Source organism: Salmo salar, chromosome 10, assembly GCF_965601325.2.
Source record: "Salmo salar chromosome 10, fSalSal1, whole genome shotgun sequence".
In the NCBI taxonomy this organism is placed as follows: Eukaryota; Metazoa; Chordata; class Actinopteri; order Salmoniformes; family Salmonidae; genus Salmo; species Salmo salar.
In genome coordinates this window covers 85,827,447-85,854,692 of record NC_138300.1, presented here as the reverse complement: position 1 = coordinate 85,854,692, position 27,246 = coordinate 85,827,447, and the positions used below count along the sequence as shown (strand labels likewise).

Here is a 27,246-nt window from a genome sequence, read left to right as displayed (position 1 = left end):
TGGCTCTATAGCAGATCAATAGATCTAGTGTCTAGTGACCAAAAGCCTGTTTCAGCATGATCACATAATTCCATCCAGGTCATCAAGAGGGATGAGCCAATGAACACACTCCAGATGGCAGTATGGCCCTTTTCAGCTTGTTAACAAACTCATAGAAGTAGTAGAGGAAAATGGACTACTTCAAAATGGAGATGGCCTCAATGGCGCTGCCCGTGTGCTCAGATGACATAATGGGACATAGGAATCCTTTATCATTCTCTATGGGCAGAGATCCAAGCTGCTCCTCTGTAGACTAACGTTGTTACTAGTTGTGAAGTCGTAAATACCAAATTGGATGCATTCATGTACTTTGAACTCGTTGAGAAACGCTGATTAGCTAATGGCCAACAAGCTGCGTCAACAATAAACTAAAAGTACAGCCATCATGCTTGGAAACAAATTCAAGTGTTCAAAAACCAAATGAATAGATTGCGTTTTATTAAAAAAAATTAATTTTTTGGCATTTAACTACCAAAAACGCTGTTAGAGGTTAGCGTGTGGAAGAAGCCTGAGCTCAGGGATGATAGTTGATGAACTGTAGATGGTTTTCAAACAGACTAAATAGATGTGTTGTAAATCAGTTCTGGCATATATTCATTAAGTTGTTGTAGTAATGACATTTATGAAGAAAGGGTAGGTTACATTCATTATGCATGCAGAGCTACATAAAATGGTAATACATTCCTGTTAATCATTACACAACCATTTAAAACTTGTTTTGCCTTATCCCTGATGAAATGCATAGCCACATGCGGCGGCAAAATACTGTAACTCTGCTTTCAAAAAACCTTTCCTGTTTAACCCCACCATTTCTTTTACTTTAAGGATGACATCCAATTTAAAGACTAAGGTAGCATTCATTTTATTAAAATTCAAACCCACATTACATAAAGCAGATAATTAAAAAAATATTTACAAAGTCTGAAAAACATTGGTGTATAAACATCTCAAAATAGAACACACAATGATTACACAATGATTACACCATAACATAAAAACAAAACTAAGTTTCATGTGGGAATCAGTTAATCTTTTATGACACACACACCTCCACTACTCTCCTTCCAACTCAGTCATTTCTATTCTGGCATGTTGCTTTGAGTTCCAAATGGCACCATATTCCCTTTACAGTGCACTACTTTTGACCAGGGCCCAAGTAGTGCACTATATAGGGAATATGGTGCCATTTGGGATGCATTTTTGGAGATGCCCCTCAGGGCTGCAGATCAGTGATCTTCCTCTTGCGGTAGTTGAGCACCAGGCTAGAGGCAGTGATGGTTGATGCGCGGCCCCTCTCCCAGTTCTGGAAGCTGTTGAGGCCGCTCTGCCCTGCCCTGAACAGTGCCCTCTCCAGGTAATCCAAGCGCTCCACCAGGGCTGACGTGTCTTCGTTGTAGGCATTCTGTGAGGAATCCATGGTCCGGCGGAAACGACCAATGAATGTCTGGAGGTGAAGAGGTTAAGCCAATGATTTATACTGAACAAAAATAAAAGGCAACATACAAAATGTCAAAGATTTTTTTGAGTTCTCGTTCATATAAGGAAATCAGTCAATTGAAATAAATGAATTAGGCCCTAATCTATAGGATTTCACATGACTGGGCAGCGGCGCAGCTATGGGTGGGCATAGGCCCACCCACTTGGGAGCCAGGCTTCACCAATAAATGTGTTTTTCCCCCACAAAAAGGCTTTATTAGACAGAAATACTACTCAGCACCCTGACTCCCCTCAGACGATCCCACAGGTGAAGAAGCCGGATGTGAGGGTCCTGGGCTTGAGTGGTTACAAGTGATCTGCGGTTGTAAAGCCAGTTGGACGTACTGCCAAATTATCTAAAAAGACGGAGGTGGCTTATGGTAGAGAAATCAACATTGAATTCTCTGGCAACAGATCTGGTGGACATTCCTGACAATTGTACACCACCTCAAAAGTTGAGAGATCTGTGGCATTTTAGATTGGCCTGTTACTGTCCACAGCACTGTCCACAGCACAAGGTGCACCCGTGTAATGATCAGGCTGTTTAATCAGCTTCTTGATATGCCACACCTGTCAGGTGGATGGATTATCTTGACAAAGGATAAAATGTTATCTAACGGGGATGTAAACAAATTTGTGCACAAAATTTGAGAGAAATAAGCTTTTTGTGCATATGGAACATTTCTGGGATCTTTTATTTCAGCTCACGAAACACTTTACATAGTGCGTTTCTATATTTTTGTTCAGTGTACACTACCATTCAAAAGTTTGGGGTCACTTAGAAATGTCCTTGTTTTTGAAAGAAAAGCTATTTTTTTGTCCATTAAAATAGAATAAAATTGACCAGAAACACAGTGTAGACATTGTTAATGTTGTAAATTACTATTGTAGCTGGAAACTGATTTTTTATAGAATATCTACAAAGGCGTACAAAGACCCATTATCAGCAACCATCACTGTGTTGCAATGGCACGTTGTGTTAGCTAATCCAAGTTTACCATTTTAAAAAGGCTAATTGATCATTAGAAAACCCTTTTGCAATTATGTTAGCACAGCTGAAACTGTTCTGATTTAAAGAAGCAATAAAATCTGGCCTTCTTTAAACTAGTTGAGTATCTGGAGCATCAGCATTTGTGTGTTCGATTACAGGCTCAAAAAGGCAAGAAACAAAGACCTTTCTTCTGAAACTTGTCAGTCTATTCTTGTTCTGAGAAATGAAGGCTATTCCATGCGAGAAATTGCCAAGAAACTGAAGATCTCGTACAACGCCATATACTACTCCCTTCACAGAACAGCGCAAACTGGCCCTAACCAGAATAGAAAGACGAGTGGGAGGTCCCGGTGCACAACTGAGTAAGAGGACAAGTACATTAGTGTCTAGTTTGAGAAACAGACACCTCACAAGTCCTCAACTGGCTCCAGATACTCAAGATACTCTAAAGAAGGACAGTTTTATTGCTTCTTTAAATCAAAACAGTTTTCAGCTGTGCTAACACAATTGCAAAAGGGTTTTCTACTGATCAATTACCCTTTTAAAATGATAAACTTGGATTAGCTAACACAACGTGCCATTGGAACACAGGAGTGATGGTTGCTGATAATGGGCCTATGTAGATATTCCATAAAAAAATAGTAATTTACGACAGTAACAATGTCTACACTGTATTTCTGATCAATTTGATGCTAATTTAAAATAGACAATTTTTTTTTGCTTTTCTTTCAAAAACAAGGACATTTCTAAGTGACTCCAAACTTTTGAACGGTGGTAGTCAGACAGACAGAGACAGAGACAGAGACAGAGACAGAGACAGAGACAGAGACAGAGACAGAGACAGAGACAGAGACAGACAGACAGACAGACAGACAGACAGACAGACAGACAGACAGACAGACAGACAGACAGGTGACTGATAGGGGGAGCTGTGTTGAAGCAGTGACTCCATCTTGGCACTCACCCTCTATTGTAAAAATAAAACGAAATACAGCTACAGAATTGCATTTATCAATGTCTGTATTCGTTTTTGCCACATCTATTCTATTAGACACCTTAGAGCTGCAATATGTAACTTTTTGGACACCTGGACCAAATTCACAGAAATATAAGTTATAGGTCTGTCATTGAAAGTCTAAGACGCATTAGATCTGTTCTATTTGCGCCATTTCTATGCTTCCCGTTCTTACGTTGCATCTTTTACTTTCGGTTTTGTACACCAGCTTCAAACAGATGAAAATACAATAGTTTTGGTTAACGAAAAGACATTTAACAGTGGTTTAGATGGTACAATGGTTCTCTATGCTTGTTTTGTCAAAGTAAAATTGGGCAAACTGTTAGAATTTTAGCAACCAGGAAATGGCGACGCGATTCTTTTCAAATTGTACCTTTATTTTTTATTTTTTTTTACTTTTTACACCTTTTTTGTGATATCCAATTGGTAGTTACGGTCTTGCCCCATCACTGCAAGTCCCGTACAGACTCGGGAGAGGCAAAGGTCACGAGCCATGCTTCCTCCAAAATACGACCCTGCCAAGCCGCACTGCTTCTTGACAAATTGCTCGCTTAATCCGGAAGCCAGCCGCACCAATGTGTCGGAAGAAACACCGTACAACTGCCGACCGAAGTCAGCGTGCATGCGCACGGCCCGCCACAAGCAGTCGCTAGAGCACAATGGGACAAGGACATCCCGGCAGGCCAAACCCTCTGTAGTGATGTCTCTAGCACTGCAGTACCTTTGACCGCTGCGCCAATCGGGAGACTATTGCACATTTAAAGGCATACTTTAAAAAAATTATATTATGAGCTAAAAATAAACACATATAAAAAAAAATGGATGCCTAATGTTAGTCTCCCGACTACAAAAAATGTAAATACATGTCATTCTGTCCTTGAAACAATTAATTGAAATACTGTAGAATTCCATTGATTCCTATGGAAGGACAGCTCCTACTGGAGTGTGCCAATATGGCTGACTGGTGTCTTCAAAGCCTCTGAATGGCCAATACATAGCATCAGCAATCCAGGGTTTACAAACATCATTGGGTTAAGCCATGAGAATATAATGTTTCACATCAACACAACCAACGAGAAATACACACAACCATACCTAGAGCTCAAGAAAATACAAGAGGTGAATAAAGAGGGAGGTTAATATAAATACCACCAAAGAAAAATACACACAACCCGTATACATGCATGAAGGAGACAGAAGAGGTGAATAAAAACATTTGATGAAACTCAGTCATCCTTCATGGATGCAGTGAAGTCATTGTTTTTCAAAAGATGACTGATGTGATTTGTCAGTCTGCCCAGCAACAAAACAACACTACGCAGCCTTAGTCAATGATGACAATTCGATCATATGGCACCACCTAGTGGCTGACTATTCCCATAACACTGAATGGGTTTCTCAGCTTGTCCAACCATTTGACCTGGGTGGTGACTCACTCACAAACTTTCTACTGATATCATACATCTAAAAGGGTACAAATAGATAAAGATTAGTGAGAAATAATTTGGCTATGGTAGTAGCACCAATGAGGCAGGAGCTATGCTTAGAAGAGAGTTGGGTTTCTGCACAGGGCCAGTATGTTTAAAATTGTAGAGCCTTCAAAAACCTTTTCCCCAGAATCGGTTTGCACAATTCTCTATACGCTTCTCCCTTATATGAAATCAATGATGACGGTAAAAGAGTGATGGTACGATATCACCCCATGATTGATATGAAAGGAAAACTCCATTCAAAATCGATATTTTGGCATTTGCAAAATGCATCATACTGTGACACTTCCTGTATTTTGAAAGTTCTATATATTGAAAACTTGATTGCCAAACATTTTGGGACTGTATCAACAGCAGACTAATAAAACAATGAAGGTTAGTTGGGATATGCACAGTTTCTGGGGCTGAGTCAAAGGAAAGTTTCAGCTAGCAGCCAAAGTTAATAACACCTGAACTGCCGGCGGGGGTAGTGGAGTGAGCAGTGAGATAGTGATATCAGGGTATAAATGTTTGTGTGCTGTACTCACCTGAAGTACTGCTTGGGCAATCTCCGGATTCTCAGGGCTGTCAAAGTGCAGCAACTGGGAGCCGAGGCCATAGTAATAGGGTCCCATCTTGTGCAGGTCTACTACAGTGGGGTCTGCGTTGAACACAGTCCTCCAGCCCTCTTTGTAGACCTTAGGCAGCTCCACTGAGACAACACGCCTCTTCCTCTCATACAAACCCTTTGCCAGGAACAGGGGCATCTCCATCTTCGTACCCTGGAAAACCGGAAAAAAATATTATTTCGGTGATGGATCAAAATAACATAGCTAGCTAGATATACACTGCTCAAAAAAATAAAGGGAACACTTAAACAACACAATGTAACTCCAAGTCAATCACACTTCTGTGAAATCAAACTGTCCACTTAGGAAGCAACACTGATTGACAATAAATTTCACATGCTGTTGTGCAAATGGAATAGACAACAGGTGGAAATTATAGGCAATTAGCAAGACACCCCCAATAAAGGAGTGGTTCTGCAGGTGGTGACCACAGACCACTTCTCAGTTCCTATGCTTCCTGGCTGATGTTTTGGTCACTTTTGAATGCTGGCGGTGCTTTCACTCGTGGTAGCATGAGACGGAGTCTACAACCCACACAAGTGGCTCAGGTAGTGCAGCTCATCCAGGATGGCACATCAATGCGAGCTGTGGCAAGAAGGTTTGCTGTGTCTGTCAGCGTAGTGTCCAGAGCATGGAGGCGCTACCAGGAGACAGGCCAGTACATCAGGAGACGTGGAGGAGGCCGTAGGAGGGCAACAACCCAGCAGCAGGACCGCTACCTCCGCCTTTGTGCAAGGAGGAGCAGGAGGAGCACTGCCAGAGCCCTGCAAAATGACCTCCAGCAGGCCACAAATGTGCATGTGTCTGCTCAAACGGTCAGAAACAGACTCCATGAGGGTGGTATGAGGGCCTGACGTCCACAGGTGGGGGTTGTGCTTACAGCCCAACACCGTGCAGGACGTTTGGCATTTGCCAGAGAACACCAAGATTGGCAAATTCGCCACTGGCACCCTGTGCTCTTCACAGATGAAAGGAGGTTCACACTGAGCACATGTGACAGACGTGACAGAGTCTGGAGACGCCGTGGAGAATGTTCTGCTGCCTGCAACATCCTCCAGCATGACCGGTTTGGCGGTGGGTCAGTCATGGTGTGGGGTGGCATTTCTTTGGGGGGCCGCACAGCCCTCCATGTGCTCGCCAGAGGTAGCCTGACTGCCATTAGGTAACGAGATGAGATCCTCAGACCCCTTGTGAGACCATATGCTGGTGCGGTTGGCCCTGGGTTCCTCCTAATGCAAGACAATGCTAGACCTCATGTGGCTGGAGTGTGTCAGCAGTTTCTGCAAGAGGAAGGCATTGATGCTATGGACTGGCCCGCCCGTTCCCCAGACCTGAATCCAATTGAGCACATCATGTCTCGCTCCATCCACCAGCACCACAGACTGTCCAGGAGTTGGCGGATGCTTTAGTCCAGGTCTGGGAGGAGATCCCTCAGGAAACCATCCGCCACCTCATCAGGAGCATGCCCAGGCGTTGTAGGGAGGTCATACAGGCACGTGGAGGCCACACACACTACTGAGCCTCATTTTGAGTTGTTTTAAGGACATTACATCAAAGTTGGATCAGCCTGTAGTGTGGTTTTCCACTTTAATTTTGAGTATGACTCCAAATCCAGACCTCCATGGGTTGATAAATAGGATTTCCATTGATTATTTTTGTGTGATTTTGTTGTCAGCACATTCAACTATGTAAAGAAAAAAGTATTTAATAAGATTATTTCATTCAGATCTAGGATGTGTTATTTTAGTGTTCCCTTTATTTTTTTGAGCAGTGTATATACCCTTATTTAGGCACACCCATCAAGTACCGGGCCGGACCCACTTTGCCTCCAGAACAGACTGAATTCTTTGGGGCATGGACACATTGCTCAATTGATATCAAGAGACCTAACGTGTGCAGGAAAACAGTCCCCACACCATTACACCACCGCCACCAGCCTGTACCGTTGACAACAGGCAGGATGGGGCCATGGAGTCATGCTGCTTACGCTCAAAGTCACTCAGGTGATTGGTTCTCTAACTTCTTCTCGGGCACCCTCAGACATTTCACAATTTTGTAGTAACCCTCAACTAGCTCACCTGATTCACATAGTCAAGGGATTGATCATTAGTTGACAAGTTGAAACAGGTGTGCTAGCTCTGGAACAGATTAAATGTCTGGGCGTCCCCGAGGAGAGGTTTGAGAACCACTGGATTAGGTCACTCGTTGTGCCCATTCTGACATTCAATCGAACAGTAACTGAACTGCATCGGTGCCTGTCTGCCTGATTTATATAGCAAGCCACAGCCACATGACTCACTGTCTGTAGGAGCGAACCATTTGGTGTACCTAAAAAAACTGGCCCAGTGTATAGAGTCACAACAAACATCTCCCCAACATGCATTTCAGTTTGGCCACGCACAAGGCTCATGACTTTAACATTATATGGGTCTATAGCTACACAATTTGTGGGTGCTTATATTTGTCTCCTATTAATAATGAGAAATATAGCTGCAAGCAGCAATGCAGGGGTTCAAGCTGTGGGCCCACTGTGAGACCATTAGGAAAAAAATGGACACGTCACCCTAGAATTAGCTACTTCTGTAGTCTTTACCACGCTTGCCAAATACCAGAACATTCTTTTTTTGCTTTTGATACATTTTTGGACCATTTCTAATGATGCTAACCACTTTAAAACATCTTCTCCAGAACTGCTGGATCGCTCGCACCAAATTTGCAATATCGCGTCTATGGATGCACGTCTTCAAAACGCAATATTTTCCTAAACTCTTGCTCAAACAACAAGGCCACTACAAGCCAATGATATTGCATGAAATGTTTTCCTGTAAAACAGCTCCACCATACTTTACAACTTAGCTAGACTCATATCCCTGACAGGGTATCCATTAGCCGGCAATTGCCGGCTTTTGTCAGAAAAAATTAAAAGCTGATAAAAAAAAAAATTATCCTGTTACCGGCCAAAATGACTGGGATGAAAAAAATCCCATTGTAAAGTAATGCTTTTTATTTATTGACGGAAATACATTTGACCATCACGCTTATCGGCCTATAGGTTCATTTGCATAATTTTGTGGAATTCAATTGGCCTGTGTGTATTTGTTAGTCATCATGTATCTTATTCATCCAACACAACTATCACACACGCGCACAAAAAGCCTATTTTGAGCTGGATTTCTCCTGCAACACCTCAGCTGGTTGCTGCTGGAGTAGTTATGAGGCATGGCTTACCTTGCTTCAAAGTAGTCTATAGGCAATATCCGTTTACAATTTATCCAACCATTTCTACCATTCTGAGTGCCAGTTATGATTTTCATATGCATATTTTGTGGAATGGTTTTCATTTCAATAATAAAGCTGTAGTTTAAGTAATCATTTTCACATGGTTAATCATAAAAATAGTAATTAAAATGGGCTATGAGTTCCATGTGCTCATTTCTTTAGCCACCAATGGATCATGGTGTGTCAATGTGTCTATATGGCAGGGGCTGGTGATAGTCTTAGCTGACTTAAACATTTAAAAGTGATCATTTTATTTCCACATGACAATGATTTTGAGAAACTAAAACGTTATTATCATCATCAGCTAGGCCCATTGCCACACGCGCTGCCCAAATTGTGGGGCTTCCCAAATAGGCATAGGCCCACGTGCTTGTGATTTGGCCCAGCATCATCCGGGAGCGTCACCTGGGTTAGGATTTGGCTGGGGTAGGCCGTCATTGTAAATAAGAATTTGTTTTTAACTGACTTGCCTATTTAAATATAAGGTTAAATAAAAATGTAATAAATAAAATGTTTAGGTGAGGGCTGATGCCGCCCTGTGATAAGCAGTTCACACTTTGTCTAAGGTAGGGGCGCAAAATATTTTGCTTGTCCATTCCCAGCGCTCCTCTTCAGGGTGCTGTTCGAGAGACGCATTGCTGCGGCGCTCCACCACATAAAAATCATATAGCAGACATGGTACAGTGGTTCCTCCTTTAAAAGTTGCACCCTGTGTGCTGCTGCAGCATTCTGTGGCACGTCATTTAATTCTGTTTGACCACCAGAGGGCATCTTTGAGAAGCGTTTGATAGTATTCCATATTGGCATAGCAGAGAATTTAAAACTTTTTAAAAAATAACATAGTATATGGGATTGATTTTAAGAAATTTGGCTTAATATCATGGGGTTTCCATTCAGAGAAAAATTGTCCGTTTGTAAATTCAGACCATTTCGCTCTGAGCGCGACCGGGGCGTTCGGGCCGAGGAGTAGGTTGATTTGAGCGTTCTGGCCTTATAAACGGCAGTCAAGCACCCAAGCTAACGTTGGCTAGCTACTTCCAGACACAAATGAGGCCACTGACCATTTTACTCACCCTAGCAGAGCTCCGTTTTCGTGTTAACCAGAGCGTTGGTGACTGTAAATGTGCAGCTGGAAACAATTTTGCAATGTGTATATTTAGATTTGTTTCAAGTCGGGTGTTACCGGTGTGAAATGGCTAGCTAGTTAGCGGGTGCGCGCTAATATTGTTTCAATCTGTGACGTCACTCACTCAGACCTTGAAGTAGTTGTTCCCCTTGCTCTGCAAGTCGTTTTTCCCCCCAGTTTCGTCTCACGTTAGAATAACTTACATCTGGTTCCACCGTAATGTTTTGTCAGCCATCTTTGTTGAAGGATGCCACAAGGCAAGGGTGGCTTGCGTCAAAATTCGTCATTGGAACCATTCGATATGATTGGTCATATAAAAACCTTGGGACCCAAATGCACAATGAGTGCTCTAACTCCTCCTTGTGGTGGTCTGGAGCAATGAAGCTGTGATGCTGGGTACCTCTAAGTCCCGCAGTGCAAGCTCACAACTTCTAAAGGAGGAACCACTGTAGAAAGAGTATTTGGCCTTTTCTGTAGCCTACAGGCTGGAGATATTACATTGTCATATATTTTGAGAAGGACACTTTTTACACCATGCAGGTTTCTCAGATCAAAAATAGCCTAACCTAAATGGCGTTCAACCAAAATAAAAATGCACTGGCATGTGAACAAACATCCTAAAAACAGGACAGGTCAAAGTAAAAGGGACAATTTGGAATGGACAATCACAACTGTTGTCCAGGAGTTTTACCCCATTGTTATTAGTGGTTTCAAGTTTGTATCTGTCCATTTTTGACAAATAAAATACTTTGTATTTCCCGCTGTTGTAAACACATTACAAATAGGCTCGCGATAATTCCTGATAAAGTTGGGTGGCTGATATTCGTAGCTTAAATAGGCAAATTGATTAGTCCCAGGAATCAGGACTAATAAAGCCAATGCATCGGCCTGTTATACAAATGGTGGGCATTCATAAAATTCCATTGCTGGCTACACCCCAGTGGGCTCCAGCCGATGTCTTTTGGCAATTTTTTGGTCCTGTCCGGATGTCTTTTTTTGTGTTTTCCAAATGGTAGACATACCACAGATGGGCATTTATAAAATAACATTTTAGGCAACACTGTAGGCACAGGCCTCAGTAAGCACAGATGTTTGTTTTTTTGTGTAGTCCAGACCGGCCTTGATTTCACATGCACAGACATTGTTTAAGGTGCGGTTCAGACCAAATCTGAACCAAACTACGCAGTGGCGAGCAGTAATTTTTTTTTTTTGGAGGGGGGGGGGGGGTTCCTTTTTTGCATGCTATTTTGGCATTTATACGTGTCACATATCAGTTTGCAAACAATGCAAAAATATATATCATTGAGTTAAAAAAGACAAAAACATGGTCTCTTGTTTTCTTGAGGAAGGCAGCTCAAAAATCCAGGTGTTTCAGCCTAGCTCAGTGCTTTCTGTGGTGGTGGGGCAAGCCAGGAGAAAATACGGAGTGTTGCGCTGTGATCGGCTCAGTGTTCTGTCAGTCATGGGGACACCACGTCACTGCCAAGTCTAAGGGTAGAGCTAGAAAATTCGAGCCCCTTGGTTTCTGCCATAGAGTTCCATTAGAAGTGCCCAACCAAGAAGGCTCAAGGTTATTGGCCACAGATAAAATGACATCAAATCATGTTACGTGTACAGTAGCTTTGATTGGACTGATCATGTCAACATCATACTTTCAAAATCTTAGCTAGCAGTCATCATGAATCAAGTAGACAATCTACTGACAAATCCTTTTTAATCCTTGTTGCATGAAGAAAAATAATGAAAATAAATAGATAAAACGTATCGGTGCTCATCGGCCATTGGACATAAACATTCCACAAGTTACACATGGAAATCACATTACACAAGGAAATCTCAAATTCAACAATGAGTGGTTTGGAAGGATTCAGTGTGGCTAACTGTAAGTATTGCAAAGCAATGCTATTCTGTGGAGTGGCTGTGTGGTCCAACGTCTATTATTTTAAACTAGGAAAAGAGACCCTTAATCTTAAACATTCAACATTGGCCATGCTGTCAATGAAGCATGATTTGTGCTGCGCTCAAAACAACTAAGTTCGAACTGGAAAATCTGGCTTTAGTGAGTTTAAGACAACTGGAAACTCAGGAAAAACGAGCTACGACTGGGTAAATACGTTTTGAACTTTCATCCAACTTGGAATTGTAAATTCGAAACTCGGGCCTCTTTCTAGAGCTACGACCTGAAGATCACTGACGTCATCATGATTCAACCTTTTTTTCCCCCCTCTCAGAGTTCCCAGTTGTCTTGAAAGCACTATAAATTCAGAGAATTACAGACTTTGATGACAAAATTTGCCCACGAAGGACTGCTGCACCACCTTCCAGTTCAAGTGACCTGAACAAGGTGAGTCCAAAATTGTCTTGTATGCTGCTGCATAAATTATGTAGCATGCCAGGGAGATATGTATACTGTAGCTATGAAAGTAATACTAAGTGTATGTACGGAGAAAAAAAAAAGTATGGAATTAAATGTATGAAATGTATGCATTCACTAATGTAAGTTGCTCTGGATAAGAGCGTCTGCTAAATGACTAAAATGTAAATGCATGTTGTGTTGTAAGCTGTTAGTAACCCATGTGCCTCACCCTAATAATTTGGGTTATTTTCACATCTTAATTTTGCCTACTGTTCTGACTTGGTGGTGCACATGTAGCCTATAACCTGTTTGAGAAATAATTATTGAATATTGTAAGAGCTTTCATTGTCTGGTTATATGCCTCATTTATCCTACGGTTCTGACTTGGTGTACAGGCAGAACACTTTATGAACGGCCCATTTTCTGAATTCTGTCGCTGTACATTTCAAAAGTGCTAAAGAAATAGTTATATTGACTGCGTCCGTCCAAGCTTGCTCATTAATGTCTTAATCGAAATTACGGGTTCGTCGTCCCCTTATGCCATAGTTTGTACATCTAAACTGTCTGTAGAAACCACATTTGTTTAAGCAATTCAGCTAAATCAGCTGTTTTTTAAAAAGGCAGTAAATGAGGCTGAATGAACTGTTTCGCTGCCAGACAAGGCTCTGCTGGTAGCCAGGTGTAGCAGTGGTAAGAAGTTAGGACTGCTGTTGGGACAGCTTTATGTAGGCACCGTTTGTCACCGTTATAGTGCAATTAATGTATTGTTTAGTGTTTGTTGTACAGTGGCTTTGCTAGCATGCATCTCCCACTTTTTTTTTTGCCCCACCAAGATTTACATGCTAAAATCACCAGTGCACGTCTATGTTTGGTTCAGATTTTGTCGGGTATGGACGAGCCTTTTTGGCCCAAACTTAAAGGTCTATAAATTACTAATTTGTAACTTTCATTCAGAAAGTAAAATTAACCTTATTTCAACGTCCGGAAAAGACGCCTTTTCAACATCCTGGAAATATGCATTTTAAACATGAAATACCTTTCTTGCTTTCATTCAGCAACAAAATTGAAGTTAACTTCAACGCCTAGAAAATACGTATTTTTCATTTTGCTTTCCTCCAGTGACTTGTGTAATGGAACAGGGTCATGATCAAGGGCTAGTGAACGAGGTGACTGGATGACCAGCAGGAATTCCAAGCGGATGACTAAAACGATAACTAGTTAGCTAGCTAACAGCCACAGGTGACGAGATGAATGGCTACACAGTAACATTATCGGATGGATTTTTTTTTAGCTAACTCTACATTGTTTCACATGTTCGACTGACCTCTTGAATGTCTCGTGAGTCACTCGACTTCTCCAGGAATCCAAGTCGGGGAAATGTGCATTCTGTCCGACTAGGTAGCCTCTCGTGAGAAAGCAAAATGTCATCAAGAGATAAGAAATTCTCTTCCATCCCCACTCCGGGAGGCACGGGAAAGTACGAATGTGTTTCCATTAAAAACTCACAGTAGTTCAAAAGTAGATATCCGCCAAGTTTTTAGCGAGCTAGCTAACTTCTGCTGTGTGGGACTGTTTACACTTTGCTTCCCTGGTTTGGCGCGAAACTTCGAAATGACCCGACATGCGCAACAGTCCGCTTTTGAGTCAGGCGAGAGCAATCGATTTTCGTCAAAACAATCGGATAAAACAGAGCTTTTTAAACATTTAGCCTATAATTACGGTTCTTATGAGAAGAGTACATGAAAGACATATGCTTAATGCTTATTTTTCTTTGTTCTTAAAAAAAAAGAAATCTAATCTCCGTGCATTATTAGCAGACTAGCTATATGTTTCACTGATCATATAGGCTAAAATACTCTAACCTGGATCGCTGAAAACGCTAACGTTATTCAGTCTGAAGATAGACTGAACAGCATGGTTATCTGAGGTGGCATGTATTTCTTTGCAACAACAATGCAAGTTTAAGTGATGGTGAGTGATTAGTATCTTGCAATTACTAATTTAGCCAGTGGAGGTCCCAAGGTCGCCTTTGTATGAAGCAGTTAAAATATTTATCTAGTAGGTTGGTTGATGTGTATGTGTGTGTTTGGGGTGGGGTGGGGTGGGTGGGGGGGGGGGGGTGACAGACACCTGTCACTCCCATTTATGCCCCTGACTGTGCTGTCACTCAAACCCACACATTCAGACACATAGGCCAACCTGTATCACGTGTAGCCTAAATCAAAGAGATTGTTAACACACGCACACATTCGATGTGTGTTTCCTGGCACAGTGGCACACCCACACACAATAATAAAAGAAGGCAAAGTAAATACCTCTGACTCGTTCCGTAGGCCTATAGGCTATCCTTTGTCTTTCAACTGTGATTCCATGGAATGATACATCGTTTTCTCAGTCAGATTGCTTTTTAAGAAACACACAGTGGTCGTTTATTTTACATTCTGGCACCTTACAAATTCTTTACTGGGTTTATAAATGGTGAATAGTGTTCATTGTTTGTTTATTTATAGTTTATTTAACAGTAGGCTAATAAACAGTTTGGCAATAATTTATGCCAATAACAATTAGGACTATTTGGGGGGAAATACATCAAGGCTACCAATCATCAGGATGAGATTTAGTAGGCCTAATCCCATAATTACTCATGAGTCAATAATCTCAACAATGCAGTATATGGTGAGAAATATGAATGCTGTGCCATCTGCATGTTAACTTGGCTATGACATCAGGTCATATCTCGTCCTCTGCTCACACTGCGTTCTGATTTGGCAGCCGCGGGGCGAGCCAGACAAGAGCCATCGTTGGATTTCTAGAAGAGATAGATAACGAGGACAATCTGTTCATCAATTAATCGTGATTAAGAATATAGAGTACTGTGTATTCCCTCTTCACACTGTGTTTAAATTGATAATCCGAGTATGCGCACTGAACGTCATTGTCTGCCAGCAGCAAGAGTGAGAGCGAGCGCGCGGATATGATAGTGCAGGGGAGCGGCATACATTGACCCGAATCTCCGGGAACCGGAGAACAACTGGACTCGGACACACATCGTTGGAAAGACATACTGGCAGACAGACAGCAACAGTTGTCATTGCTATGATCAGCTGAGCCAGTCAAGGCAAAATAATAAATGTAAATGTGGTAGCCTATTGCGGAGAAGCGCGACTGTCGGATACGTTTGTTGCGCTTTGTGTTTGTCATCCCTGTTGTGATTTGGGGCAGGCTACCTGTCATTAGCTGTGAGGGAAAACGTGTTGCTTATCTTTATCGTTTTGTTTTTCTGTCATTCGTTTGACATCATACTATATATTCTAGTTTTTCTCGGTTGGTGTGAATCAAAGCATTCACTCGCTCATGTTGCGGTCAGGGAAATGGGCTGTTGCGTCTGTTAGTCAGACTTGACAACCCAGATTTTTTTTAGGTGCCGTTTTGTCTTTGGCAAAGGGCGAGAAGTCCACTGCAGACAGGCGTGTCGGGGGCGATTCCAGTGACGGCTCGACTCTCTGCGGAGCCCCCATTTCAACAACCCCCACCCATTTTGCTCGGGTGCTTTGGATGGGGGGCAAGCAAAGTACGGCAGGGCGGCCACGGGGTGCTTTTCCCGGTGTCTCGACGGATGACAGCGCAGTGCCGCCCTCGGCTCACTTTGGGCACTACCGACCGAGTGGCACTATGGGGCTACGCAGCCGCTCAGTGAGTTCAGTGGCTACGATGGGCATAGAACATAGTCCTGCGGTGCCCTTTGGGTTTTATACCCCCAGAGGAACTGACTCGGACAGGGCCGGAGGGGGTTCTGGAACTAACGCTGCCCATGGTAACGGCTACCAGGAAACAGGCGGCGGGCATCACACGGACGGTATGCTCTATCTGGGATCCCGAGGGTCGTTGGCAGACACCTTGCCCCTGCACATTGCACCCCGGTGGTTTAGCGCCCACAGTGGTAAGTGTCAACACATCCACCTCTGGCTGGCAGCATACATCACAGTTATCAGGGTGTACAGAGGGATGCATTGACATTAGGCTAGATGTCATCAGCAAACCTCCCTACCATCCATGGAACTTAGTTAATTAATTTGTGAAGTGTGTGCGACTGTGCAGTGCATGTATGTGTGTACAGCAGGCCAGTAAGTCAGGGTTTATTGAGTGTCTGACCTCCTGTATGGCAGGATGTCTCCAATACCTTGTTGTGAGAAATGACGCTAATAAGCCATGTTCCCAAATCTAGCTCAGTCAATTGGCCTATGATTAGAGAGGAAGAGGGAGGGCCCAGCATTATCATCCGCTTACCTCAGACCACAATATGTCTCACTGACTGGGCTTGTCAGGGCCTGAGCTGCAGAAAACTGAGGACACTGGCTCAGGCCCTCATTACCAAAGCCCAAACCAGCAGCCCACAGGAGGAAACAGAAAGTTAGGCATCATCCAGATTGTTTGCCTCCCTTTTATCGCTAGGCGACCCCTGATATTCATTATTATGTGACTGAGAAGCTTTCTGTGAGCAAGCCACTGGTCCAGCTTCAGGTACAGAATTTAGCCCTGTTTTCAGAACATGGACTCTTTCTTTGCTTTCTTCTGTCCACTCTGGCCGGGGGAGGGGTGTGGCTAGAGAAGGCCTAATGACAGAAAAGATAGTCAATGTATTCAGGTTTCAGATTCACAGGATATTAATGGGGATTGAAAAGTGAAGGCCATGCTAAGTAGACCAATGCCTTACACTGGTTTATTCTAGACCAACAGTATTAAAGATGTCCAATTACTCCATTCTGAGCTCCATGTCTCTGGTAGAGCATGTTTTGAGACAGAGACACCAAATCTTAAATTCTATCCATTTCAAACCCTCCAGTCTGTTGTGGTCACGCTCCTATCATAGTATGTAGTATTTTTCTGGATATTTCTTATCTCATTGGAGCATTTGTGAGACATCTTGTTGCCTTCAATTGATTAGTCAAGCTAGAAACAGTACTGGCAGTCTGCAAAGCATTTTAACACAGAGAGGCTTGAGTTGCCACCGTGGTAGACCGTTCTGCTGCAAAATAAACCATGTAATGACACAAAGTCACATTAGAGCTCTCCTATGACAATGGGATATATACTGTACTTCTCCAAGGGTTTGATCATTACAAATGGGCAATTCTATGGGAGCAGAATTACACTGGTCCAAGACAGCCCTTATCGCAATATCAAATCATTTCTGGGTAACAATTAAGTAACCTACTCTGATTGTTTTCAATTAAAATGGTCAAAAAGAATAAAATATGCTTCTTAGCAAATAGCAATTTCTCAAGCAATACTTTTGCTAGGACTGTCTGGGAGTGGTCTGAGTGGGGAGGCAGGTCACCAGGCAGGCCCAAACTCCAACCCACCAAAACACAATGTCATTATCATACATTTCACAGTATTATTCCAACCTCATAGTGTGGGAAAATCATGTTTTTGACTGCAGTGGGCCTTTACCAAACCGTACAACTTTATTCACCACGACTACTTTTAAACATTTCCACTGAAAATGTTTCAAAAACTGATTTACAGGATGAACTGTGCAGATATGTTTAGTAACAGAATAAAGCTGTGTTACCAATTCATTATGTCACCAAACTTTGCACAGTTTTTCCAGTGAATTGTTATTTTTTTACTGTGTAAATTGTTCAAAATAGTCATTTTGCATAGAGTTGTATGGTTTGTTAAACATTAAAATCAATGTTTTTTTTGTTTGGCATACATTTTAAATGGAAAAATCTGAGTCTCAGTGTAATTCTGTTACAGTGGAATTGCCCAAATATCACAGAGGCCTCTGATCTTTACCAACTGGACTGTTTTGGCCTGTCCTTCTCCTCAGCCTCCGTGATACTGCATTGACACTCTATCAATAGTGTATGACAGTGCCGTAGCCATAAATTAATTTGTGGGTGGGCCAGCGGAAATTTGGGATGGACCAAAAACAGAACGGCTAACTTCCTGCATGACAAATAATGTCCCATTTGGACCACTGACAAGTAAATAGTTTGTTGTTGTTGCTCAATCTGATTGGTTGGGCCTGGCTTCCAGTGTGTCTCCGTGCCTACGCGGCTGGTGTATGACTGCCTGATAAGCTTGATCCTGGCAGGAAACCTCCTCCTGATATTCAACTGTTTGATCTAGATGCAAGCAGTGAACAACACTGAGACAATTCTCCCTCCACGGATGCAGTTCCTAAACAGAGTCCTATCTGCATTGTCACTTAGTGAGTTGTTCGTCTACTGTTGTTGTTGTTATGCACTTTCAGATGAAAGAACCCTTTAACAAGGGTCTGTGTAATATCTCCTGTGTTAGACCCACAGTGTTCAGTCACCTGTCACAGATAAGTAATCACTCACTCACCAATGTGAATGTGAGCTGAGCACTGACTGAACTCTCTTTTAGCGGAAGCCAATGTAATTGTTCTCAGATTAGAGCCATAAGCAGTCATTCACTTGTGTACACCGCCATTTTAATTGAAATGTAAATAATGACAATGATAACACACACACATGAACACACGCATTACTGTAGACCCACACACTGTTGTGGCTGGGTTTTAGTGGCAAGTCTTTTTGGAATGATGGGATTGTGGAACATATGTGCTAAACTGTCTGGCAGCGGGATTCAACAATATAGGTCACTCTCTCTCATTTTATTTCTGTTTTCCCATCCCCTCATACACTGTCTCTCTCCCTTCTCCCATTAGCTCAGCACAGTGTATACAGAGGAAGAGGGACACACACACACAGTCTACACTGGATTGCTGAGAGAGGATTTCTGTTGCTGTGACAACCATGGTGCTTGTCACTGCTGTTTTCAAGATGCACACTTGCTTGCTCCTTGCTATCCCCACAATATCCTCACACACTTGTTTCCTCAAGAGACAGAAGGCCAGGAAGGGAGAGAGGGATAGAGGGAGGAATAGAGGGAGGGAGAAAGGAAAGGAGAGAGGGAGGGAGAAAGGAAAGGAGGGAGAGAGGGATAGAGGGAGAAAGGAAGAGACTGAGGTGAGGGATAGAGGCTTGATAAGTTCCTCTAACAGACTTTCTGACACCTGTGTTTCACAGCCAGTATGTTGTTGAGTGACAGCCGACAGACCGTAGTAATAAAAGGACACCACAAATGGACGGAGCAAAGGCAAAGGCAGTGGCGACCGTTGCCATGGTGTAGGGACTAAATCCTGTCATCATACAGCAGAGACTTTCTAAAGATAAACCTTTGACATCAGTAGCAGGGGGCAATGACCCCTGTCAATCAACTACACTGATAATGCCAATGGCTAGCAAGCATCACTGATCACCGGATGCTTTCTATATCATTAAGCATCACAAACCTAAATCCCATTGTTTCTCATAACAGCCATTCTGTCTTATTCACTGTGTAATGATACCCCTTTCTCCCCGACACGATACACACCAGTGCCATTACACACCTCCCTCCTACCCAAACTCTACCCCCGTCTCACCTGTATCTAAGGCCACATTACTTCCTGCAATCAAAGAGTTTAGCTAAAACAACAATAGGTCAGTATGTCAGCTCTCACGGCCCCCTCCTCCCCCTTTCCCTCTCCAAGTCTTTGACTCTCTCATTCAGCTGTTTCCATGGAAACTGCTATTCTTTCCGGTAAGGTAAAGAGTTGTCTGAGTTGGGTTTGAGTTGGATGTGATGTAATCAAATGGCTACTATCCATGTATGGGCATAATGTCCTGTATTCTGAACATAATGTCCTGTATTCTGAACATAATGTCCTGTATTCTGGACTAAACAGGTCTCTAGACACGCTCATACACTCCTCATTTAGTACCATCATTAGAGGGACAACCAGCCCAGACACATGGAAAGAAGATGTACACAAACAAACAAGGTCACTGATTTAATAAGATAATCTATGTTGTCTTGTCTACTCTAATGACCTGTGTAGACAGTAAACAAGCTATGTCCTTGACTTGACAGAGAGAGGGCTTGAAATAGCAAGGTGTCTGCTCTCCTCAGAGACAGAGGCTTTCTGGACAGCAGGCCGGGCAGGGTATTACAAGGAGCTAGCTGTCACCTTGCCTGCTAGAGGGAGACAGACTTCCCATCTGTACCTTTTTTAATGGTGTCTTATCCCTCTCGCTGTCTGCATCCCAAACAGCACCCTATTCCCTATATAGTGCACTACTTTTGACCAGGGTCCCATCCCAAATGGCTCCCTATATAGTGCACTACTTTTGTAGGATCTTAGTTTGATCACCCTGTTGCAGGAGAACTTTTCTGCAATGCAGGAAATGTAAAACCTGTAGTATATTTGAAGTTTAATTTCCACTTTGAAATTTCAGACTTGATTTTCCCTTTAAAATTTTTTTTAGCAACCCCTACAAAAATGTCCATTAATTATAATCCACATAACAATTCACATTTCCTGTTACTGCAGGATGATTCTCCTGCTGTATCAAACTGGCTCAAATTTAAGATCCTACATCTGTATAAGGAATAGGGTGCCATTTGGGATGTGCACTCTGTCTGCTACTGTACCTCTCGGCTCTGTTCATAATGCTCCTCCTGAACCTCTGTGCTGTTTGTCTGGCTGGCTACCACAACTCCCCTGCTCCTCTCTTCCCTCCTCCATCTCTCCCTCTACATGATTCTCTGAGCAAAGACAGATTCGGTCGAATGTCATTTTGAAAACAACATGAATGTAGGGAGAGATCTAGTCAGGAGAGTTCATTTTGTGTTATTTGTTTTGTGTTCATAAAATTTTACCAATGAACCAAGGGAATGCTATTAAAATATGAATCTAAATATTGATATTGTGACTTTGAAATCCAATGATCTGCTTCTGAGGTGGTCTTCTTGTTGTGAATACTCCCTTTAGATAATGTGTATGTTTGTGGAATGCTTAAGGGAACAGGTGGGTAGGCATCCTTGCATTTTAACCCCCTGAAACATACTTCTTACTTTGTTCTAATAATACACGTTGTTTAATGATATTCTGATCTATGTAAACCATCATGTATTATATACAGTGCATTCGGAAAGTATTCAGACCCCTTGACATTTTCCACATTTTGTTACGTTACAGCCTTATTCTAAAATGAATTAAATCGTTTTTCCCCCCTCATCAATCTGCACAGAATACCTCATAATGACAAAGCAAAAACACGTTTTTAGAAATGTTTGCAAATGTATAATTTTTCAAAACAGAAATCTCACATTTACAATGTATTCAGACTCTTTATTCAGTACTTTGTTGAAGCAAATTTTGGCAGCGACTACAGCCGCAAGTCTTATTGGGTATTGGCGTGACAAGCTTGGCACACGTGTATTTGGGGAGTTTCTCCCATTCTTCTCTGCAGATCCTCTCAAGCTCTGTCAGGTTGGATGGGTAGTGTCATTGCACAGCTATTTTCAGGTCTCTCCAGAGTCCGGGGTCTGGCTGGGCCACTCAGGGACATTGACACTTGTCCCAATGCCACTCCTGCATTGTCTTGGCTGTGTGCCTAGGGTCGTTGTCCTGTTTTGAAGGTGAACCTTCGCTCCAGTCTAAGGTCCTGAGCGCCCTGGAGCAGGTTTTCATCAAGGATCTCTCTGTACTTTGCTCTGTTTATCTTTCCCGCAATCCTGACTAGTCTCCCAGTCCCTGCCGCTGAAAACATCCCCACAGCATGATGCTATCATCACCATGCTTCACCGTAGGGTTGGTGCCAGGTTTCCTCCAGACGTGACGCTTGGCATTCATCTTGGTTTCATCAGACCAGAGAATTTTGTTTTTCATTGTCTGAGAGTCCTTTAGGTGCCTTTTGGCAAACTCCAAGTGGGCTGTCATGTGCCTTTTACTGAGGAGTGGCTTCCATCTGGCGATTCTACCATAAAGGCCTGCTTGGTGGAGTGTTGCACAGATGGTAACCTTCCTTCTGGAAGGTTATACCATCTCCACAGAGGAACTCTGGAGCTCTGTCAGAGTGACCATCGGGTTCTTGGTCACCTCCCTTCTCCCCCGATTGCTCTGTTTGGCCAGGCGGCCAGCTCTAGGAAGAGTCTTGGTGGTTCCAAACTTCTTCCATTTAAGAATGATGGAAGCCGCTGTGTTTATGGAGACCTTCAATGCTGCAGAATTGTTTTGGTCCCCTTCCCCAGATCTGTGCCTTGACACAATCCTGTTTTGGAGCTCTATGGACAATTCCTTCGACCTCATGGCTTGGGTTTTGCACTGTCAACTGTGGGACCTTATATAGACAGGTGTGTGTGTGCCTTTTTCTAAATCATGTCCAATCAATTGAATTTACCAAAGGTGGACTCCAATCAAGTTATAGAAACATCTCAAGGATAATCAATGGAAACAGGATGCACCTGAGCTTAATTTTGAGTCTCCTAGCAAAGGGTCTGAATGTAAGTAAGGTATTTCTGTTTTTTATTTTTAATACATTTGCTTTAGGTTTTTAGAAATTGTCTTCGCTTTGTCATTGTGGAGTGATGAGGATTTAAAAAAATTATCTATTTTAGAATAAGGCTGTAACGTAACAATGTGGAAAAAGGCAGGGGGTCTGAATACTTAACGAATGCATTGTATAATTTATGCAGAACGCTTGAGGCGATGACAGGATTGCTTTAAGTAGAGATTAATGATTCATGAAGTGTTCAGATTCATGATTGCTTTAAAATCAATACAAGTTCAAGGTAGAAGCCAAACATTTGTCTAAATGAATTGCTACAATTTAATTAAAATAGTGGTTTGGTTTTGGGTGAGTCTTCAGAACATTTGGAAACTGAACTTTATTAATTCAAAACCAGATCTTTCCAAGTTCATCAAGCTCACAGTTTTGACCTGTGGAGGCAGGGCCGGTTCCAGGCGTAAGTGGTCGCTAGGGGGCCCCCAAGTGAAAAAATAAAAAATAATATACAGTACACTGAACAAAAACATAACCGCAACATGTAAAGTGTTGGTTTCATGAGCTGAAATAAAAGATCCCTGACATTTTCCATACGCTTATTTCTCTCAAATTTTGTACACAAATTTGTTTACATCTCTGTTAGTGAGTATTTTTTATTTGCCAAGATAGTCCATCCACCTGACAAGTGTGGCATATCAAGAAGCTGATTAAACAGCATGATCATTACATAGGTGCACCTCGTGCTGGGGACAGTAAATGTGCACTTATGTCACACAATACAATGCCACAAGTTTTGAGGGAGCGTGTAATTGACATGCTGACTGCAGGAATGTTCACCAGAGCTGTTGCCAGAGAATTTAAGGTTAATTTCTCTACCTTAAGCCGCCTCCAACATCATTTTAAAGAATTTGGCAGTATGTCCAACCGGCCTCACGACCGCAGACCACGTATAACCACGTCAGCTCAGGACCTCCACATCTGTCTTCTTCACCTCCAGGATCATCTGAGACCAGCCACCTGGACAGCTGATGAAACTGGGGTTTGCACACACAAAGAATTTCTGCACAAACTGTCAGAAACTGTCTCAGAGAAGCTCATCTGCGTGCTTGTCGACGTCACCAGGGTCTTTACCTGACCGCAGTTTGGCGTCGTAACCCACTTCAGTGGGCAAATGCTCACCTTCGATGGCCACTGGCACGCTGGAGAAGTTTTGTTCCTCACGGATGAATCCCTGTTTCAACTGTACTGGGCAGATTGCAGAGCATGTACGGCGTCGTGTGGGCGAACGGTTTGCTGATGTCAATGTTGTGAACAGGGATTATGGTATTGGCAGGCATAAGTAACGGACAACAAACACAGTTGCATTTTATCAATGGCAATTTGAATGCACAGTGATACAGTGACGAGATCCTGAGGCCCAGTGTCATGCCATTCATCCGCCGCCATCACCTCATATTTCACCATGATAATGCACGGCCCCATGTCGCAAGGAACTGTACACAATTCCTGGAAGCTGAAAATGTCCAAGTTCTTCCATGGGCTGCATACTTTCCAGACATGTCACCCATTTGAGCACGTTTGGGATGCTCTGGATCAACGTGTACAACATCCTGTTCCAGTTCCCGCCCTTATCCAGCAACTTCTCACAGCCACAATCGACAGCCTGATCAACTCTATGCGAAGGAGGTGTGTCACGCTGCAAGAGGCAAATGGTTGTCACACCAGATACGGACATGTGTTCTGATCCACACCCTACCTTTTATTTAAGGTATCTGTGACCAACAGACGCATATCTGATCTGTTTCACCTGTCCTTGTGCTTGTCTCCACCCCCCCCCCCCCCCCCCCCCCCTTCCAGGTGTTGCCCATTATCCCCTGGGTACTTATACCTGTGTTGCCAGTTTGTCTTGTTTGTCAAGTCAACTAGCGTTTTGGCTCAGCTCCTGCTTTTCCCCAGTCTCTCTTTTTCTCGCCCTGCTGGTTTTGACCCTTGCATGTCCTGTCTCTGAGCAAGCCTGCCTGCCTGACCTAACCCTGAGCCTGCCTGCTGTCCTGTTTCTTTGCCCCACTACTCTGGATTATCGACCCCTGCCTGCCTTGACCTGTCGTTTGCCTGCCCCTGTTGCTGTAATAAATATTGTTACTTCAACAGTCTGCATTTGGATCTTACCTGATACTGTATCTGTATTCCCAGTCGTGAAATCCATAGACTGATATTATTTCTGTTGTATTTTTATTTTTTTATTTTAGGAACTCAGTTGGGGTCTCAACTTACTATTAAGAGTAAGAATAGTAGAATACACCAAGTGCAATTTATAAATTTAGTTGTGCATTAGCAGTTTTTCTCGTTATGTCAGTCACTGACAGTCACTCAATTAGCCATGTCGGCTAACAATATCTGAATTGATAGGTAGTCTAGCCAGCGATCTAAACTTGTAGTAATCATGGCCGAATATAGACTGGGCATGCAGGGATACCCACCGGGCACATGCCTAGGGGCCCTGACCTCCAGGGGGCCCCCATTGATTTTGTTAGTCACTCTCACTCAGATATCATATTAACATGGCATAAGTCATGGGGAAATGTAGAATTGCTGGGATTTATCTTTAAAATGGCAAAAATCTTTCTCAATCCCATGGAAAAATAGGTAGATTTGCAGGAAATTAGCTGTAAAATTGCACATTTTGTGTCTCTGCTCTAGAATTGCATGACATTTTTTATAAAACTGCAACATGTTCTCTACGCCCCATCACAAAATGTGTACAATTGCAGGAAATAAACTTTAAAATGTTAGTTTTCTCTTCACCGTCAAGAGGGGGGTCACTAAAATGTTTTACTGCGAAGTGAGGGGCCCCCCAACCAAATCTCACTTATGGCCCCCAAAAGACCTGTGTGGAGGAAATTATTCTGAGGTATTTTAACTGTGCTTAAGCAGTGATGTTTGTACCACATGAGTGAAATATTGTCAGATGCATGGCCTTGCCTTTACCATCAGCATTTATCCAAAACATTTTTCTGTGTTTTTCGGTCTTCCATTTCAAACAGGCCTAGAGCCTAGATATTTATGTGAAGGTTGAATACACTTGTTACAACAATGTATTGATTCAGTCAGAGTGTGGTTTATGAAACAATTAACCTAACCGTTAATTTGATCTAAACTCATTTAGGGGGCTGATCCTATCTATCTACTTCTTTTTTTGTTTGGTGGTTTAAGTGATCCATTTCTTATGCCTAATGTTTACAATTGAGTCTTAAATCACAGTAATTCACATTTGAAGTGCTTCTTCAGAAGGGTAAATGCAGTTTGACATCATGTAAAAAACGAGATGGTTTTTCTTCTCTCACACACGGAGAGGTGGGGTTAGGTATCGAGAGGGTAATGATCCTGAGGAAGGAAGCTATCGTAATGCTGGTGGCCAGTCATGGACATTTTATGAGCTTCCGAGACATAGGTATTTTTGTAAGGTTTTGAATTCTTTATCATTGACGATGGGGAATGGGGCTGGACTGCAGCGGTATCATGAAAAATGCATGAAGCAGAGATTGAGTCAGTCGGCTCGGCTTGAGAAATGTGTCGGCTTTGTCGAGAGGCGCCTTGGGACACTTTAACAGAAGCGCAGTGTGACGGCTCTATTTCACCTACAGAAACATGGGGGCAGCACGCTGGTCAGCTTGGGCTTAGCATGCCCACTCCATAGTTACTTTAACAATGGCTTGATATCTATACAGTTGTGACAACATCTGTACTCTACATTGTTCAGGGTAAGTATACAGTGGCTGTACTATTACCTAGTAAGAATATCAAACCAAATACAATTTTAGTTGTCACATGCTTCGCAAACAACAGGTAGACTAACAGTGAAGTGCTTCCGGGTCCTTCCCAACAACGCAGAGAGAAGGAAAAACAAAAATCTATAACACAAGGAATAAATACTCAATGAGTAATGATACCTTGGCTGTATACACGGGGTATCAGTACCGAGTCAATGTGCAGCGGTACGAGGTAATTAAGGTAGATGTGTACATATACCACAGGAGATTGGTGTCACCTTAATTGGGGTGGACGGACTCATGGTAATGGTTGGAGTGGAATGGTATCAAATACATCGATGCTATTCCATTCGCTCCGTTCCGGCCATTATTATAAGCCGCCCTTCTCTCAGCAGCCTCCTGTGGCATATAATGTAGGCAGCGATAGTGACTAGGCAACAGGATAGATAATAAACAGTAACAGCAGTGTATGTGATGAGTCAAAATAGTTAGTGCCAAAAGGGTCTAGCAGTGTTATGGTTTGGGGGTAGAAGTTGTTCAGAGTCCTGTCAGTTCCAGATTTGGTGCACCGACCCGCGTAACGTGCAGTTGCAGAGAGAACAGTCTGACTTGGATGGTTGGAGTCTTTGACAATGTTTAGGGCCTTCCTCTGACACCGCCTGATATAGAGGTCCTGGATTGCAGAGAGCTTGGCCCCAGTGATGTACTGGGCCGTGCGCACTACCCTCT

The 27,246-nt window shown here is 42.8% G+C and overlaps 2 protein-coding genes across 3 annotated transcripts in view; one reads left to right on the top strand and one right to left on the bottom strand.

Annotated features, from left to right (window-relative positions):
• Positions 1-876: 876 nt before the first annotated feature.
• Positions 877-13,993, bottom strand: gins3 (GINS complex subunit 3). Of its 2 annotated transcripts, NM_001141179.1 has the most exon segments (4): positions 956-1,147; positions 1,403-1,483; positions 5,539-5,772; positions 13,705-13,970. In NM_001141179.1, coding segments are annotated over 4 exon segments (525 nt in total). In that variant the 5' UTR covers positions 13,876-13,970; the 3' UTR covers positions 956-1,108.
• Positions 13,994-15,107: 1,114 nt separating this feature from the next.
• Positions 15,108-27,246, top strand: part of znrf1 (zinc and ring finger 1) — a 31,379-nt gene continuing 19,240 nt past the window's right edge. The window contains exon 1 of the mRNA XM_082957207.1: positions 15,108-16,320. Within this exon, the coding sequence (XP_082813333.1) occupies positions 15,936-16,320 (385 nt within the window). The 5' untranslated portion in view covers positions 15,108-15,935. The remainder of the gene's footprint in view (positions 16,321-27,246) is intronic.